The following is a 19,664-nucleotide window of genomic DNA, read 5'->3' as shown; positions in this document are numbered from 1 at the left end:
GCCAAACAGGTTGAAAAGGTGATGGCGAAAGCTAGAAGGATGCTAGGGTGCATTGGGAGAGGTATGGCCAGTAGGAAAAAGGAGGTATTGATGCCCTTGCATAAGACTTTGGTGAGACCTCATTGAGAATATTGTGTACAATTCTGGAGGCCGCACCTTCAAAAAGATATAAAAAGGATGGAGTCGTTCCAGAGGAAGGCTACTAAAATAGTGCATTGTGTTCATCGTAAGGCGTATGGGGACAGACTTAAAGATCTCAATTTGTATACTTTGGAGGAAAAGAGAGAGAGGGGAGATATGATAGAGACGTTTAAATACTTATATGATGTAAATGTGTATGAGTTCCATTTGAAATGAAGCTCTAGAATGAGAGGGCATAGGATGAAGTTAAAGAGGTGATAGGTCAGGAGTAATCTAAGGAAATACTTTTTTACAGAAAGGATGGTGGATGTGTGGAACAGTCTCCCGGAGGAAGTGGTGGAGACAGAGACTTTCTGAATTCAAGAAGGCGTGGGATAGGCACGTAGGATCTCTTAGAGAGAGGAAGAGATAATGTTTGGTTACTGCAGATGGGCAGATTAGATGGACCATTTGGCCTTTAATTCCATCAAGCTTCTATGTTTCTGTGCATTAGAAAAAAAAATAGGTTCTTACCTCCTTTTTTATAGATGTCTAGGGGTCCTGAAGCCCTGCTCTGTATGTGGGCTTCACTTCTGCTTTGGAATCAGTCTGGTGCTGGAGAAGTCTCTGCCTTTCAGGAGAGCTGGGGGGGGGGAGAAAAGAAAACACTGCAGATATTGTATTGTCTGCTTCAAGTCTCTGCTAGATAGTGGGACATTCATGTAGCTACGAGCTCTATATAAATTTACTACTGGTTGCTGCACGTTTTTGTATTTATTTTTATAGCAGCAGTTTGAATTTTATGTAATGAATTTTATGGTAATGTTTGTTACAGAGCAGAACAGAATTGTACTTTTAGAGATTCCTCCCCATTTTCCTCTCTCCAATTATGTCTTTCATTATAGTTCTACTTGATTGTTTTTGTACAAACTGAGGGGGCAATTTACAGTTTTCTGCAAGCAAGTTGCAGATTGAGAAACAAGATCCTACGGTTCAGGACCACTAGACATATTTACAAGAAAGAAGATAATCGACTTAAGAACCTAATTTTTCTTTAATGGCCCTAAGCTAAGAAACTGCCTGTTATCTAGTGTAGAAAGACTTGTATAAGGCTAAGGCCACTTCATCCTGCACTTTTGTAAAAGGACTCCTAAGTTAAATAGTTCTGTAAGTTCTGTTTTTTTGTAAATGCATACCACAGTGACTCCATAAAGGACTTTTAAACTGTGTGTATTGGTTTTCCCATTACTCTGCTTTGCATTAGCATACTGAGAGTTCCAAGCTGTACCAGTTCTTATCTCTGTGATATTGGAAGTACTGTATTCAGTTTCTCTACTTTCACCTGCTTTTAGGAAGACATAGATCATTGGTCAGGACTGGTCTAGCAGGATTTAAGAAAAGAAAATTAACCATTCTGAATAAACACCACCTTATGAGTAACCAGCTTTGCTTTATTCCATGTGATGGTAAAAAATAAGGGTTTAATAATGGGGTAATGGAATACACAAAGTTCGTTTTGTTATTTATAATTTGATTTCTGTAATTTTTTTATCTTTATTTCTTAGGTTACTTGTAAACCTCGTTTAAGTTCATCTTCTCATTTCAAAACTACTGTGTCTGTTGCTGAACCTTTTTCATGCAATATCGCAAATCTTCCAAGAGAACTTATTGATGAAGTTCTGGAGGGACTGGATTACTGTGTACCTTTGCTGGAAATCTATCCTGTTGAAGGACAAGATGATGTAGTATGTGGTATAGCACACTCTTTGGATGTGGTGAGGTATTATTTTTCCTTATTTTTATATCTCAATTGTAAAGTTTATTTATTCATTTGATTAACTGTCTTTCCAGTGCAATAGGTGAGTCATTCTAGAGAAGCGGGTTATCTCCCCATGGCCGTGAGCCATCTGCAGAAGGAATCCACTCCAGATATTTTTTGTGTCCCTCCTACTTCACAGTGAGCTCTACTGCCATCTGCTATTTTTCCAAATTTCCAAGTTTATTTAGTGCTTGCATTTGCCAATGCGGTATATAATCTATGCGGTTTACATTTAAAAGAAAAAGTTAAAATTGAAATAAAGATAGAAAATACAGTCCAATAAAAGGAAATGTGAAGTCATATTATCTATAATAATAAAACGCTAAGCACGCATGCACACTCTCGTCGCGTGTTCCCTGATCCCTGATCTGTCGGGATGTGGCGGCAAGAGTGTGCATGCGCTAGATGATGCGGCGTGAGGGGCCGGGACTTAGGGGAAGGAGAGCGGGCCCGGGATTCGGCCGGCACCGGCCAGGCAAGACCCCCTTTCCCCGCCACACCCAGGCCCTAGCGGTCCTCGCCGGCAGAGGTGGAAAGACAGCTTGGCTGCGGGTTGGCGTGACAGCAGCATGCGCTAGATGGCGCGGAGTGAGAGGCCGGGACTTAGGGGAAGGAAAGCAGGCCCGGGATTCAGCTGGCCCCGGCCAGGCAAGACAACCCTTCCCCTCCGCACTCAGGCCCCGGCGGTCCCCGCCGGCAGAGGCAGAAAGACAGCTCGGCGGCGGGTTGGCATGACAGCGGCATGGGCTGCGCCCGCCTAGCACCGCGGAGCGGCCCAGACCAAGGCGGCCGACGATTGGCTGGGGCGACGGCACTCAGAAGCCCCGGCTGGGAGCATGAGACTGGTAGGTGGGCGGGTGCATGATCGTGAGAGGAGCCGCAGGAAAGTTAAACTGGTTGGGGCTCGGGATGTTCGGTCCGTGCAGGCTCCTATCGCTAAGGAAAAAAAAAAACAAAAAACCCCACAAAGCTCCTGGGCAAGGTAAGCCCCACTAAAACATAGAAGGCAAGATGGAGATGCATTCAGAGCAGCCACAGAATCTGGGGAAGACTGAGGTAGCAGAGGATCTGGGGTAGAGCAGGGGAAGTTGGAGCCCCACATGCCAAGCAGCAGAGAATCCTGGGCATTGTATAAGTAAAACCTGGATCCTCTGTTGACCTGAGTGAATCCGGTGGATCCAGAAAATCTGGCTTTTACCCAGTTCCTCTCAATCTCTACTTTTAAGGATAAGCTAATTTACATTTATAAATCTGAGTTATATATGTTAAACTGGCACCTTAGACTTCTTATTCACTCCTAAATTACTTAAAATAAGAATGTAAAGCTATGTATTTATCAACTGTGCACTGCTGGACTTTTGGAGCATTCTTTGATATGCTATACATAGTAATTTTTAAGAGTATTTAATGTCAAATGGCCTTTTCCTTTCCTTTTCCATCACAGTGCCAGCCCCTTCAACTTCCTTGCCAGTTCCATGACATTCATCCAACCCTATTTCAGATTCTGCACTCAATCTGTTTTGGCAGGATCTTTTCCTTCTCTCTCTACTGCCTTCCTCTTCCTCCCTTACCTCACAGATTTCTCTTTTCCACTCTTTTCTCCATCTCCTGCTTGATGCTCATTCCCTCTCACCTCTTCCTCTTGCCCCTCTGTACTCCAACCCCCTCCCCCCTCGGTTCACTTCCAAGCTTCTTCTTTGCCTACACCTAAATACGCCCCTTTGCCTCAAAAGGTGATTTCCAGCTGGGGAGGGGGAAGGGAAGCGGATGGTCGGGGCCTTGGCTGTTATAAATTGCCATCAGGGGGAGCAGAAAAGAGGTGCTGCTGGACAGGGGAAGAGGTGCTGATGGACATGGGGGGAAGAAAAAGGAAGGGAGGCCTACTGCTGCACAGAGGAGCAGGAAAGAGGTGCTGATGGACAGGGAGAGGTAAAACAAAGAGAGAAGGGCTGCTGCTGGATAAGGGGAGTAGTGAAGGGGTGCTGGTGGACACAGGTGAGGTAAAAGGAAGGGAGAATGGACAGGGGGAGCAGCCAAAAGGTGGTGCTGGCCAGCCAAGGAAAAAGAAAGAAAGAAAGACAGAAATACAGAAACAGCCTAAGGAGAGAGAGAGAAAGAAATAGACAGACACACACACATACATATATTCTAACAGCTCTCTGGCTTTCTGGCTCTAAATCCACCACCCCGGTCCAGCGTCCCACCCGGTCCTACCTTTAAATTTATCTTCGGCAGCGGCAGTCAGGTCGGAAAAAGGAAGTCGCGTCTGGAGGGGTGCGGGATGCGGCAGAGAGAACTTTCACAATGGGTGCAACTGGGTGGGCCTTGAAGCGGCTGTTGACGGAGGGAACCTCTGATCAGGTGCAGAGCAAGGTAGGATAAGAAGGAGGAGGGGGGAAGAAAAAGGAAGGGTGGCCTACTGCTGGACAGGGGGAGCAGGAAAGAGGTGCTGATGGACAGGGGGGGGTGAAGAAAAAGGAAGGGAGACCTACTGCTGGACAGGGGGAAAAGGAAAGAGGTGCTGCTGGACAGGGGGGGAGGTAAAACAAAGGGAGGAGGCTGCTGCTAGATAAGGAGAGCAGTGAAGGGGTGACAGGGGAGGTAAAAGGAAGGGAGAATGGACAGGGGAAGCAGGCAAGAGGTGGTGGTGGACAGCCAAGGAAAAAGAAAGAAAGAAAGACAGAAATACAGAAAGCAGCTAAGGAGAGAGAGAGAAAGAAATAAAGACAGACACACACATATAAGAAGATTTATGGTACACTCAGCAATTACGTAAACAAATTACGTCTCTGTTAGTTTTGTCTAGGGAAAACCATAAACTCTAATCCAGGTTCAGCTATCTTGGTCTATTTATACGACACAAAACCCAGGCTAATGAGAAATATCTTTATTATGAAAATAGAAAAATATAATTCACAAGCCAGCTGCAATATCTAAAAATATCTGATTACACAAATGAAACTCAGTACATAATTATCACAATACTTGTTAGAAACGAAGTAAAACTACTTGTTACTCACACTACACAATTCCTTATAATAATAATAATCCCTGATTAGCAAATGATTATATATTTTTTTTATTTATTCAATTTTTCTATACTGTTCTCCCAGGGGAGTTCAGAACGGTTTACATGAATTTATTCAGGTACTCAAGCATTTTTCCCTGTCTGTCCCGGCGGGCTCACAATCTGCCTAATATACCTGGGGCAATGGGGGGATTAAGTGACTTGCCCAGGGTCACAAGGAGTAGCGTGGGTTTGAACCCACAACCCCAGGGTGCTGAGGCTGTAGCTTTAACTACTGCGCCACACACTCCCCATATTATCACCAATGGAGCTTTACAACCCTTGTCCCATGTCACAATAGGATCCTTATCTAACCCAGCTGATAAGAGTGTAAATTCCGTATTCTCACCTTTTGATCAGCCTCTCTCTGATGAAATTAGGTGGAAGGGAAACTTTCTTGTTATCTGCAGGAGTTGGAAGAAATCCTTGTTAAAGGTACACGTGTTGGTCAGTCCTTGGTAAGGCTATAATTCATTGGCAGAAAAGTTCCTTTTAGTGCTGAATTCAGAGCTGTAAGTCCGAATCTCTCCCTCTCTGAGGCAGAGAGTCACACGAGGTAACTTACAGGTCTAATTATTAAAAGAAAAGGTTACGTGCAGAACACCTGTGGGAAGATGTGAGCTCCCCCCTATCTCAACACAGACTAATTATTAATTAATTTGCACCTTCTCACTTGGATCTCATCAGATGACTTCCTCGGACCAATCCAGAAACAGAACTTAGATAGCCTTTCTGTGTAAAGTATCATATAGGCTGGAAGACCCAGGGCCGTTAGACAGTTAAGAACAGGATAACTTCCACAAGATTCACACAGTCCTATAATGAAGGCACAGATGGATGTCCTTGAATAGTATAACATTCTAGTACATACGCATAATGCATCAGGCAGAAACAGCAAAGCTGTGTACTTCTTTCTTCTTGCAAAATTCATGCTGGAAAGTTTCTTGCAGACCATGATTTCTTGAAGACAATGGTTCAGGCTTGGTGAGGTCATAGAGGCCTAACCTTCAGGTGCAAATACGGAAACACCCCTACAATATATTCTAGCACCCATTAATGTAACGGGCTATAAGACTAGTTACTAATAAAAGTATAATATAACTTCTTGTACAATACCACTTTATTCTGGGGCCAGTGGATTATTTCCGTCTACCCGCCAGGATCTGTAGGAAGCTTCAAAACTTCCGAGGTTTTAACCCCTCCCCCTCATATCACTATGCATGCTCCTCAGCTTTCCAGTTCTCACAGTCCAGGCTATAAGAGTTTATCTTTTCTGCTCGTATTTCAGTATTTTTTGTTCATGGTTTTCACCCTTGTGCTGTGGAGGTTCTCTGTGGTGACATCCTTGACTGCAGGAGATTGCAGACCTTTGGAAAAAGTCTGCTTCTCGGAGGTTCCCTGATTATCAATCTTCACATCAGATCGGAGCTAAGGGACTGTTTCCTTGGGGGCTTGCTCACCCTTGGTTCGTCCACTAGTGGGTGGAGCTCAGGCTGAGTGGTTCTGTGGAAACACGGCCAGGATCAGAGCCAGGCATCTATGCGGTGTGTCTGAGGGTGGCAGAGATTTCCGGCTGTGGTGGTCAGAGGCCGCGGGTGTAGTTGGAAGACTTGAAATCCAGATTTCTAGTTCATTGAGGTAAAGGAGCTTCCTATAAACCAGTGGTCTCAAACCCGCAGCCCGGGACAACATGCTGCCCGCCAGGTACTATTTTAAGGCCCTTGGTATGTTTATCATAACCACAGATGTAAAATAAAACAGTTTCTTGATCATATGTCTCTAACTATAAATTACAATATTATTATTAAGACTTAGCCAAAAGGAAAGATTTAGTAACATAGTAGATGATGGCAGATAAAGACCCGAATGGTCCATCCAGTCTGTCCAACCTGATGCAATTTAAATTTTTAAATTTTTTCTTCTTAGCTATTTCTGGGCAAGAATCCAAAGCTCTACCCGGTACTGTGCTTGGGTTCCTACTGCCGAAATCTCCGTTAAAACCTACTCCAGCCCATTTACACCCTCCCAGCCATTGAAGCCCTCCCCAGCCCATACTCCACCAAATGGCCATATACAGACACAGACCGTGCAAGTCTGCCCAGTACTGGCCTTAGTTCAATTTTTAATATTATTTTCCGATTCTAGATCCTCTGTGTTCATCCCACGCTTCTGTGAACTCAGTCACAGTTTTACTCTCTACCACCTCTCTCGGGAGCACATTCCGGGCATCCACCACCCTCTCCGTAAAGTAGAATTTCCTAACATTGCCTTTGAATCTACCACCCCTCAACCTCAAATTAGGTCCTCTGTTTTTACCATTTTCCTTTCTCTGGAAAAGATTATGTTCTACGTTAATACCCTTCAAGTATCTGAACGTCTGAATCATATCTCCCCTGTCTCTCCTTTCCTCTAGGGTATACATATTCAGGGCTTCCAGTCTCTCCTCATACGTCTTCTGGCACAAGCCTCCTATCATTTTCGTCGCACTCCTCTGGACTACTTCAAGTCTTCTTACGTCCTTCGCCAGATACAGTCTTCAAAACTGAACACAATACTCCAAGTGGGGCCTTACCAATGACCTGTACAGGGGCATCAACACCTTCTTCCTTCTACTGGCTACGTCTCTCTTTATACAGCCCAGCATCCATCTGGCAGCAGCCACTGCCTTGTCACACTGTTTTTTCGCCTTTAGATCTTCAGACACTATCACCCCAAGGTCCCTCTCCCTTACCGTGCATATCAGCTTCTTTCCTCCTAGCATATACGGTTCCTTCCGATTATTAATCCCCAAATGCTTTACTCTGCATTTCTTTGCATTGAATTTTAGTTATCAGGCATTAGACCATTCCTCTAACTTTTGCAGATCCTTTTTCATATTTTCCACTCCCTCTTCGGTGTCTACTCCGTTACAAATCTTGGTATCATCTGCAAAAAGGCACACTTTTCCTTCTAACCCTTCAGCAATGTCAAACTATAAAGAGTTTTACCTCATGCAAAATTGTCATTTCTTTAATAAGACTTTAACTATTTTTTCTGAGGCCCTCCAAGTACCTACAAATGCAAAATGTGGCCCTGCAAAGGGTTTGAGTTTGAGACCACTGCTGTAAGCTGTTTTCAGCTCTATCTGCAGTTTCTCTTGTTCAGCACTTGTCACAGTGAGGACAAGCTGCAGTGTTTACCTGTCAGCACATGTTTCTGTGAGTACAAGCTAACAGATTGAATCAGAGATTTGGGGGGGTCTTTAAAAATGGGCTTTTAGGTGATTTCCCTGCATGCTCTATGCCCCCTACCTCTAAAATTCTAAAATTTCTATTTTTGAAGATTCTCTGTGTTTTTCCCGAGCGATGTTTAGTCAAATTGATTTTAAAGTTTATTTTTTATACTTGCTAGCTTCATTTTTGAAAGAAAACCACATACCGTGTTTCCCCGAAAATAAGACCTACCCCGAAAATAAGTCCTAGCATGATTCTCGGGGTAGGTATTACGGTAATTTAAGCCCTAAGCCCGAAAATAAGCCCTAGTCGTCGGCAGCTGCACTTCCCCCTGCCTCACTGTCGACCCCCTGCTGACCCTCCCTCCTTCCCTCCCATCTGAACCCCACAGACCATGACCATAAATACCTTCCTACAAAGAGCCATAAATGCCTTCCGGCAGAGTGTCGGGCCAGCAGCATTCTAAATAGGCTGCTTCGCAGCCTTCTCGCTGGGGAATTCCCTCTGCCGCGTCACTGATGATGTCATCAGTAACGTGGCACACAGAAGGCCACGGTGAGAAGGCCGCGAAGCAGCCTATTTAGAATGCTGCTGGCCCGACACTCTGCCGGAAGGCATTTATGGCTCGCGGTTGGCGGGGTTCGGATGGGAGGGAAGAATGGAGGGTCAGAGGGAGTTCAGCGGTTCAGATGCGCGGTGGGAGTGGCAGCGGGTGCTCAAGGGTTCTGCTGTACGAGAGATAGGAGGGAGGGAAGGATAGAAGCTGGGCAAGGGTTCTGCTGCACAGGGGTTGGGAGGGATGGAGGGATAGAAAGATGCTACAGAGGGAAGGCACAAGGGGATGGGTGTGAGGGGAGGAAAGATGTTGTACATGTGGGGGAGAGAAAGGAAAGAAGAAGAATTGGAGTGAAGGAGAGGAAGGGAGAGATGATCATGTACATGAAAAAAATAAGCCTAGATGAATATAAGACACTGTCTTATTTTTGTGGAAACATGGTAGATGACCTCCCCAGAGCAGGATGTCATGTATTCATGCCTCATTTGCGGTGGATGGCTGTTGGATGCACATCTGTATTCCATGTGCGATGGCTTCTCCTGTGGGCTGCCCCGAGATGGTGCTTCGGGTACTGGCCACAGACCTCAGGCTTAAGAACATAAGAACATAAGAAATGCCATCACCGGATCAGACCTTCGGTCCATCAAGTCCGGCGATCCGCACACGTGGAGGCCCTGCCAGGTGTACACCTGTTGTAATTTATAGTCCACCATATCCTTACATGCCTCTCTTAAGGAGATATGCATCTAGTTTGCTCTTGAAGCCTAGGACGGTCGATTCCGCAATAATCTCATCTGGGAGGGCATTCCAGGTGTCAACCACTCTCTGAGTGAAGCAGAACTTCCTGACATTAGTCCTGAACCTGTCCCCCCTTAGCTTCATTACATGTCCTCTAGTCCGTGTCAAATTGGACAATGTAAATAATCTTCTCTGCTCTATTTTGTCGATTCCTTTCAGTATTTTGAAGGTCTCGATCATATCCCCACGCAATCTCCTTTTCTCAAGGGAGAATAATCCTAGTGTTATAAGTCTGTCCTCGTATTCCAGTTTTTCCATACCCTTCACCAGTTTTGTTGCTCGTCTCTGCACCCTCTCCAGCAGTTTTATATCCTTCTTTAGGTAGGGAGACCAATGTTGGACGCAGTATTCCAAGTGGGGTCTGACCATTGCCCTATAAAGCGGCATTATAACTTTCTCCGATCTACTCGAGATTCCTTTCTTTATCATGCCCAACATTCTATTTGCCTTCTTTGCCGCTGCCGCGCATTGTGCCGACGGCTTCAGGGTCCTATCTATCAGTACACCCAGGTCCTTTTCTTGTTCACTCTTCCCCAGAGTTGCACCTGACATTGTGTACTCGTATTCCTTATTCTGGATATTGCGGCCATAGAACCCAGTCCAGAGCGAGACTCGGGCTCTGGGAGATACTCGATATACTTCATCGTTCCTAAGAAAGGATACAACGATTGGAGACCGATTCGAGACCTGAAGGTAGTCAATGTGGTGCTGAAATTGCTTTGCGCTCAATGATAGCATCAGTGACACCAGGAGTGTTTCTAGATTACCTAGATCTGACTAAGGCGTATTGCCACATTTCCATTTTCCTGGACCACTGGAAGTATCTGTGGTGCCCCGCAAACATGATAAAACAATTACAGACAGTATAAAACACAGCCCTCTCAGACTGATCTACTCACTAAGCAAATATGACCACATCACCATCGCATACCTAGACTCACAATGGCTACCTATATACAAGCGCGAATACTATTCAAATTTTACTGTCTATTGTTTTCCAAGCAGGTCAACTGAACGATTGGCTGGGCAACATTATCACGTACTCCTCATCCTACCTAAGTTTCAGAAAATTAGTAAAAACAAACTTGTTTAACTGATTTGAACCTAAGACCTCTTAAGCCTTATCTCTTCAATACTCTAACTGCATTGTTTCCCAAGATCTCTTATGCCTTACCTCTGTATACTGCTTGCCTGTATTTTGATGACTTTACAGTGTACCTATATTCGCTGATTGTCCAGCTCTTCTTTGTTGTAAACCGCCTCAAACTACTACAGCTTTGGCGGTATATAAGAATAAAATTATTATTCAAAGTAATGAATGGCACTGCCCCTACCTATCTAATCAATCGCCTAAACTGGAACAAATCAACCAGACAAAGGAGGACTCAGACCCCATTTACCCACCCCCCAGTCAAAGGTACACAGCGCAAGAAGATGTATGACAACCTACTAGCAATGCAAGCAGTGAAACCTGATCACCTCCTCTCCAACATGCTGACAACGACTGGCTACAAATCATTTCGAAAAGAAATCCAAACCCTGTTATTCAGAAATTTTATCAAGAAATCCTAACACATCTCCATGACTATCCCCACTCTTGTAAATTTCCCCTCAAAGTCTCAACCATGTAAACATCACCCTAATTTGTAATTTTTCAGGAAATGTCCAGTTATCTTCTTTTGTAATCTATCCAGAACTGCAAGGTATTGGCGGAATAGAAGTCACTAATATAATGTAATATAATCTTGGGGCAACACTTCCAGTTGGATTGGTGACGGTGCCCAGGACTTTCACCAAAGTGATGGTGGTGGTGGCAGCCTATCTTCGCACCCTGGGTGTCCTGGTTTACTCAGTCCGAGGCTGGTTGATCAGAGCTCCCTCGCAGTCCAAAAGGCATCAGGTTGTGTAGTTGATGTAATGCCTGGGCTGGGTGATCAACTTCAGAAAGAGTCACCTCGAGCCCACCCAGGTTTTGGAGTGCCTGGGAGTTCGCTTTCACACGAGCCAGAACAATGTGTTTTTACCCGTGTCCCATCAAGAGAAGCTGCAACAGCATGGCATTATCTCAAGGTTCTGGGGACCATGGTGACAATGATCGATGTTGTCCCTAGAGCCAGAGTCCATCTATGTCCACTGCAGATGGCTCTTTTTTCGCACTGGAATCCTCAGTAGAACCCACTACATGCACACCTGCCCTGGATGACGGTGGCATGCAGCAGTCTGTGTGGTGGTTGTGCCCTCCCTTACTGTCCCAGGGACTTCCCCTCCGTATTTCAGATTGGGTGATCCTGTCTAAGGATGCGAGTCTCAAAGGCTGGGGAGTAGTGTGCATGACTGTTCCTGTTCAGGGCCAGTGGGTGCCCTCAGAGTGCAAGTGGTTGATCAATCGCCTGGAACTGCAGGCGATTTGGCTGGCCCTTCTCCACTTCAAGGGTCATCTCTGCCATGGTGGTGGCTTACGTCAATCGACGGGGGCACGAAGAGTCTGTCTCTGAATGTGGAGGCTCAGCTGATCTTTTAGTGGGCGGAGAGACACCTCATGGTGCTGTCTGTGGTGCACATGGCAGGAGTTGGCAATGTTCAGGCAGATTTTCTCAGTCGTCAGAAGCAGGACCTCGGAGAGTTGTCCCTGTCTCAAAGTGCATTTGATTGCCTAGTGGATCGATGGGGGTACCCCATGTTTGACCTCATGGTGACATTGGCCAACAAGAAAGCCAATCAGTTCTTCAGTCGTTGAGAGACCGGTAGTGAAGACATGTGAGAATATCTGCTTGCTGTTCCCAGATAACACCTGTTACGGTAAGTAAATGTGCTTTCCAGTAGATAGCTGAGTCATTTTAGACGCCTGCCCTGTCCTTCCTGTGTCTGCCTACTGTTTTCATGCTGTATACACTTCCCCAAGTTGTATCGTAGATGCCAGTATGCCCTTTGTTCCCTGATGGATATGGTATAATATGTTTTATCCCAGGACAAACAGGCAGCATATTCTCACATATGGGTGATGTCATCCACGGAGCCCCGATGCGGACAGCCTTGCAAGCATACTTGCTTGTAGAAAACTTTAGAAGTTTCGAGTCAGCCGCCCCACACATATGCGAGTGCCTTCCCGCCCAGCACAAGGCGAGTCTCCTCAGTTCTCAGTTTTCCGTGGAGCCAAGAAGTCTATACTGTGACACTCTGCATTGAACTTCGTTCGCTTCGTGCCTTCTCTCACCACGGTTTGTGTTCTTTTTAGTTGCGAATCGCTGTGTTATTTTCTTTATTTTCTGTTTTAATAAAAAAGAAGACTTTATTTTATTTTTCTTCTTTGACTGATTGGTGGGGCAGGCCGCAGCCTGCGGGCTTCAACTTCGCAGCGATATCTTCCCTCTTATGTCCCGGCCAGTAACGGGCTTCAAGAAGTGTAACCAGTGCCAGCGTGCGATTTCCCTCACGGACCCACACCGCTGGTGCCTTAAGTGCCTCAGGCCTGACCATAGTCCTAAGTTGTGCGAGCGCTGTGCTACTCTTCAACCTCGAGCCCTTAAACGTCGTCGGGTTTTAGTGGAAAAACTCTTCAGGATGGACTCTTCAGTGACACCCTCGACCTTGAGTGCTGCCTTGGTTCCACCTTCCATCGAGAGTCCTCCTGCTGCCAGGACTCCGACCTAGAGTCTCATCAGACCTTCCTTGTTCGGATTGTCTTTGGCCTCGAGTACACCTGCTTTGTCTTCTGGCTTCCCTCGGGTCAGATACCTAAGCAGAAGGTTCCGGCAGTGGTCCTCAAGCTCTCCAAGACCTCCAAGTCGAAGCACATCTCCACTGCCACCTTGGAGCCTTTAGCCTTAGCAAGTGGTCCAGTTTAAGACGCGGATCCACATTTGCAGGCTTCTCTCCAGACCATGTTGGAGCAGCAATTACTGAGCAAATATGGTCCTGCCTCGACTATGCCTCCTGTAATCCAGCCTGGGCAATCAGCAGTCTGACCCAGCGGAGGCATTGCTTATGTTCTTATGCAAGGAGTAGATTCTTTGCAAGGGCCTTGACAGGAATCCTCACACTCCATACAATGAGCAGAGTCTTTGGGAGTGCTTCGAGATTCCTCGATCCAAACCACTGAGTTTCGATCTACAGCTTGTACCCTATTCATTCACCAACAGCATTGCCTGTTTCCATACATAGGACAAAGTCTCCTCGATCCTACTCAAGACCTGCTTCCAAACACCACTCTCATTGTTGATCGAGGCCCTCATCGAGACATCCATCGAGGTGCAGGTCTTCTTCCAAAGAGCAGTCTTCCTTGTCCAGGCCTCATTCCAGACCTTCCAGCTCGTCAAGGCCTCCAACTCCTCGATCGAGGTCACCGCTTCCAGACCCCGAGGACTCAGCTGCTTCCATTGCCTCCTCCAAGTCTCCATATTCTTTGGATTGCCACTTTTCTAGAGAGGCTTCACCTTCGTTCTCCACTCGAGGCGCCTCGAGGTCATCAAGCCCCTCTTGAGGCAAGGCCTTGGTGGATCAACTGTCTTTCTCTTCCTTCCTTCGTCAGATGGCTGATGACCTGTAAATTCAATTAGATACTGGTTCTAAATACTCTTAGGAGTATCTACAGATAATGCATCCGCCTGAACTTCCTACAGAGTCACTTAAGCTCCCTCTTAACCGGCTTTTGTCTCAAACGATGTCTGGAAACTCTTTATGCTATACCATTCTGTTCCAGGCAAGTTGGACTCGAGGTATAGAACTCCACATTTTAAAGGGTTTGAGAATTCACAGTTGTCTCATCAATCCCTCCTTGTGGAGTCCTCGTTGAAAAGAGCCCATCCTTCCAGGGTCTATGCTGCAGTTCCTCCTGGAAGAGAGGGTAAGACAAGTTTGGACATCATCTTTATCAAAATACTATGATGTCTTCCAAAGTCCTCAACTACAATTGTGTCTAAATTACTTATCTCAAGTTCCTCATTGATATTCTTCCATGCTTTCTAAAGAACCTGGATCAACATAGGCATTTTGAGTTCCAAGAAGTCACTGCTACTTTGTCACAACTCAGATTACATCTTCTCCAGTCATCTTATGATGCCTTTGAACTGTCTGCTAGAGCCACTGCTTTCTCTGTGGCCTTGCGCCGCTTGGCCTGGCTTCACACCATTGACATGGATCCTAATTTTCAGGACTGTCTGGCTAACATTCCTTGTGAGGGCAATTACCTCTTTGATGAATCCATAGAGGCGGCCACTAAGAAATTGTCTGAACATGAAAAATCTTTTGCTTCCATTGTCAGACCAAAGCCAAAACCAGGTCCTGTAAAATCTTCACGCCCTCCTCCAGTTTTTTCCTGACTAAAATGCTAGAGGCCATCATTTCCACCCAGCTCTCATCCTACCTAGAGAGATTCTCCATTCTCTTACCTTACCAATACTGTTTCAGACCCAACTTCAGCACCGAATCCCTCCTGGTCTCATTAATTTCAAAGATGCAACAATTACACTCTCGCAATAAGTTTGCTGTCCTATTACAATTCGATCTCTTTGCAGCTTTTGATGTCGTCCACCATGATATTCTAATTTATCAACTTTCTGAGATAGGCATCGACTCCACAGTCTTAGAGTGGTTCTCGAACTTCTTACGTTCCCGCTCCTACACTGTCAACACAAATGGCACCATATCCACTCCTTGGAAACCAACTTGAGGAGTCTCGCAGGGATCACCCCTATCCCCTATTCTCTTCAACATCTACATGTCTTCCCTGAAAATCTTCCATCAATCTTCCCTTGAAACAATCTATACTTATGCTGACGACATCCTTGTCCTTCTCGAGACAAGACTCGAGCCTTACCAACCTCTCTGAGAACATAACAGCCTGCATAACGAAACTCCAATCCTGGTCCCTCTCTGTTCAAATGAAACTGGACGAGTCCAAAATGAAACTTCTCTGGCTCGGTCCAAAATTAGAACAGTTGCCCACCCTCTTCGCACTGCCCTCTGGCGCCACGCTGCAGCTTGAGTTCTCAAGCAAAGTTCTAGGCATCATCGTCGACTCTTCTCTTTACTTTAATGACCACCTCAACTCCCTTGTAAAATCATGCTTTTTCAGCCTCCACATGCTGAGGAAAGTGAAATTATCCCAGGACAAGCAGGCAGCATATTCTTGACTGATGGGTGACGGCACCGACGGAGCCCCGGTACGGACAATTTTAGAGTGATTGCACTCTAAGAACTTGGAATGTTCTAGCAGGCCGCACCGCGCACGCCTTCCCGCCCGACGGAGGCGCGCGTTCCCCAGTTTCTTAGTTTCCGCGGAGCTAAGAAGACGCGTTCTTTTCAACGGCCGTTGAAAAGCCCTTTTTTCGCCTTCCTGCTCGCGAAAATCTTGTGAGGAAGTAAATCTTCCTTCTTTTCTATTTTATTTCATTGTTTTCTCTTTTAAAAAAAAACAAAAACAACCCTTTATTTTTTTCTTTCGGGTTCGCCTCAGCGGGGTCTGTTGCCATCATCGAGGCCTCGGCCTTCGATTTGGCAGAAGCCGTTTTTACTTTCATGCCCCCTCAGCCAGGGTTCAAGAAGTGCCAACGGTGTGCACGGCCCATTTCTCTGACCGACCCACACAACTGGTGTTTACAGTGCCTGGGTCCAGATCATAGGGCTTCCACCTGCACCCGTTGTGCCACATTGAAAAAGAGAACGTTGAAAAACTGTCAAATTCAACAGAAATTACTTTTCGGTGCCGAGATGGCTGACTCTGCGGCATCGACACTGGCATCAGCTCCTTCGCAATCGGCACCCACTTCTTCGACGCCGCGCAACACCACGCCGGCGTCGCTCCAGTCAGGTAAGCCGGCTAAGAAGCCTTCCCCGCTGGAGCGCCCTCCGGTCTCTGGCAGCGAGTCCAGTCCTGCCGACCACGAGGCGCCCGCGAAAACGCTCTGCCCCCATAGAGGTGAGTCCCTCGTCCTCGGTTCCTCATCCTCTGGGCGTCGAGCGGCACCACAGGTACCGCAGAAAAAAAAAGCGGTACCGGTGCCTTCGCTGGATGAGCGAATTGCAGCCGTCCTTTAGGTGCAACTTAAAGAGTAGTTGCAGCAGCTCCTTCCTGCTCTATTGGCACCGAACCTTCTAGTCCCAGTCCGGTCTGAGCCACCGGTACCGATGGTGGGGCAGCCTCTCTGCACATGAGACTCGATGGGACACTCTTCTTAAGACCAAAAAGAAGACTCCACCTGCCCGGCCTTTTCGGCAGCAATCAGCTTACCAACGCCGTTATGTGGCCCGACCCTTACCACAGGTTCCTCAGCAGCCTAGACGGCAGTGTCAGCAACAAAGGCAACCTCCTCGGAAGCAACAGCAGCAGCAGGTGAAACCTCCTCCTCAGCAAAAGTCCACGCAACCCTTTTGACTTCGTTCTCCAGGGCATCGCCAGTGTTTTACCATCCGCCCATCTTTCCCAACCCATCGGAGGACGTCTTTCTCTGTTCATCAGCCGTTGGGAGATCATCACCTCGGACCAGTGGGTCCTCAACATCATCCGCCACGGCTACTCTCTCAACTTTCAGACTCTTCCTATCCTAAGTCTGCCAAGAGAGTCTGCTTTGAACACTCCTCAGTCCTCCCTTCTTCTCCAAGAAGTTCAATCCCTCCTTCTTCTGAACGCCATAGAGGAAGTTCCTCTAGATCAGAAGAGGCAGGGATTCTATTCCCGTTATTTTCTGGTCCCCAAAAAAACAGGAGATCTCAGACCCATTTTAGATCTTCGCGATCTCAACAAATGCTTGGTCAAAGAAAAATTCAGAATGCTTTCTCTGGCCACTCTTTACCCTCTTCTCACTCAGGGCGACTGGCTATGCTCCCTCGATCTCAAAGAGGCATACACTCACATACCGGTCAATCTGGCCTCCAGACAGTACCTCCGCTTCATGATCAATCACTGTCATTACCAGTACAAGGTGTTACCCTTCGGCCTTGCCTCCTCTCCCAGAGTGTTCACCTAATGTCTCATTGTGGTGGCTGCTTTTCTACGCTCTCATCATCTGCAGGTCTTCCCTTACCTGGACGACTGGTTAATCAAAGCCACTTCCTCTCAGGAAGTGCTCCTTGCCACCAACCAGACATCCTTTTTCTACAACTTCTGGGGTTCGAGATCAATCTACCCAAATCTCATCTCATCCCTACTCAGAGACTTCAGTTCATAGGAGCGGTCCTGGACACAGTCCTCATGAGAGCATTCCTGCCGTCCAACCGTCTTCAGATTCTTCAATCTCTATGCCAGCAAGTGCTTCCACAACACTCCATCTCTGCCAAGCAAATGATGATACTCTTGAGTCACATGGCCTCGACAGTACATGTCACCCCCTTCGCACGTCTTCACCTGCGCACTCCTCAATGGACCCTAGCTACCCAGTGGTCCCAAGCGACGGATCCTTGCTCTCGACACATTTGGGACATCATCTCTTCGTCAATCTCTACAATGGTGGTTGATATCTTCAAATCTCTCCAGGGGTCTTCTGTTCCATCTACCTCCTCATCAACTAATCATCACCACAGACGCCTCCCCTTATGCCTGGGGGGCTCACTTGAACGAGTTTCAAACTCAGGGCCTTTGGACGGCTCCAGAAAGGAAACATCACATCAATTTCCTGGAACTCCGGGCGATGTTTTATGCCCTCAAGGCTTTCCAACATCTTCTCTTTCCTCAAGTTCTGCTTCATTGCACAGACAATTAAGTTGCAATGTACTACATCAACAAACAGGGTGAGATAGGCTCTCGCCTTTTGTGTCAAGAAGCCCAAAAGATTTGGTCTTGGGCGACAGCTCACCACTTATTCCTGAAGGCTGTCTACATTCAAGGAGAGCAGAATTCCTTAGCGGACAATCTCAGCAGAATTCTCCAGCCCCACGAATGGACTCTCGATCCTTTGACTCTCCAGTCCTTTTTCGCTCAATGGGGCACTCCTCAGATAGACCTCTTTGCAGCTCCTCACAATCATCAGCTGCCCCACTTCTGCTCCAGACTCTCCTCTCCTCACTGTCTGGCAGCGGATGCATTTCTTCTGGATTTTTCCAATCTGTTCGTGTATGCTTTCCCTCCTCTATCTCTCATGTTACGAACCTTGTTCAAGCTCAAGAGGGAACAAGCCACCATGATTCTCTTGCTCCACGGTGGCCCAGGCAACATTAGTTCTCCCTTCTACTTCAACTCAGTTCCAGGGAGCCTATTCTTCTTCCTCTGTCTCCTTCTCTGCTTACGCAGCATCAGGAGACCTTTCTGCATCCCAACCTCCAGTCTCTGCACCTGACAGCTTGGTATCTCTCGGGCTGACTTCAACTGATCCTCTTCTGTCTCAGCTCGTTTGTTCTATTCTGGATGCTTCCAGGAAACCAGCCACTCTGCAATGTTACCATCAGAAGTGGACCCGGTTTTCTTCTAGGTGTCTTCTTCATCATCATGATCCCACTTCCCTTGCAGTGGAGACCTTGTTAGATTATCTTCTTTCTTTGTCTGACTCTGGTCTCAAGTCTACTTCCATCAGAGTCCACCTCAGTGCTATTTCTGCTTTTCTTGAGCCAGTTCATGGGAAACTTCTCTCAGCTCATCCTTTGGTTTCCAGATTCATGCGGGGTCTTTTCAATGTGAAACCACCTCTTAAGCCCCCTCCTGTAGTCTGGGATCTCAATCTGGTTCTTTCTGCCTTAATGAAGCCTCCGTTTGAACCTTTGGCTACAGCTCCTTTCAAGTTTCTCACTTGGAAAGTGGTCTTCCTTATTGCTCTTACCTCTGCCAGGAGGGTCAGTGAGCTGCATGCACTAGTTGCTGATCCACCTTTTACAGTCTTTCATCACGACAAGGTGGTTCTGCGTACACATCCAAAGTTTCTCCCTAAGGTTGTCTCTGAATTTCATCTCAACCAATCGATTGTTCTGCCTGTATTCTTTCCGAAACCTCATTCTCACTCTGGAGAACAGGCTTTACATACTTTGGACTGTAAACGGGCTTTAGCTTTCTATTTAGACCGTACTAAGCCCCACAGATCAACTCCTCAACTCTTTCTGTCCTTTGATCCGAATAAATTGGGACGCCCCGTTTCTAAACGTACGTTGTCCAATTGGCTTGCAGCGTAC

General features: G+C 46.6%; 1 protein-coding gene across 3 annotated transcripts in view; it reads left to right on the top strand.

Moving 5' to 3' along the window:
- The window catches only part of SHCBP1L (SHC binding and spindle associated 1 like), a 325,723-nt gene that overhangs the window by 102,264 nt on the left and 203,795 nt on the right, over positions 1–19,664 (top strand). For all 3 annotated transcript variants that reach the window (XM_033915417.1, XM_033915416.1, XM_033915415.1), the window contains exon 3: positions 1,686–1,900. In XM_033915417.1, coding sequence (XP_033771308.1) covers positions 1,686–1,900 — 215 coding nt within the window. The remainder of the gene's footprint in view (positions 1–1,685; positions 1,901–19,664) is intronic.

The sequence above is a fragment of the Geotrypetes seraphini genome, chromosome 12, assembly GCF_902459505.1.
Source record: "Geotrypetes seraphini chromosome 12, aGeoSer1.1, whole genome shotgun sequence".
Lineage (NCBI taxonomy): Eukaryota > Metazoa > Chordata > Amphibia > Gymnophiona > Dermophiidae > Geotrypetes > Geotrypetes seraphini.
The sequence above is the reverse complement of the archived record's forward strand: the minus strand, read 5'-3'. Positions and strand labels throughout refer to the sequence as shown.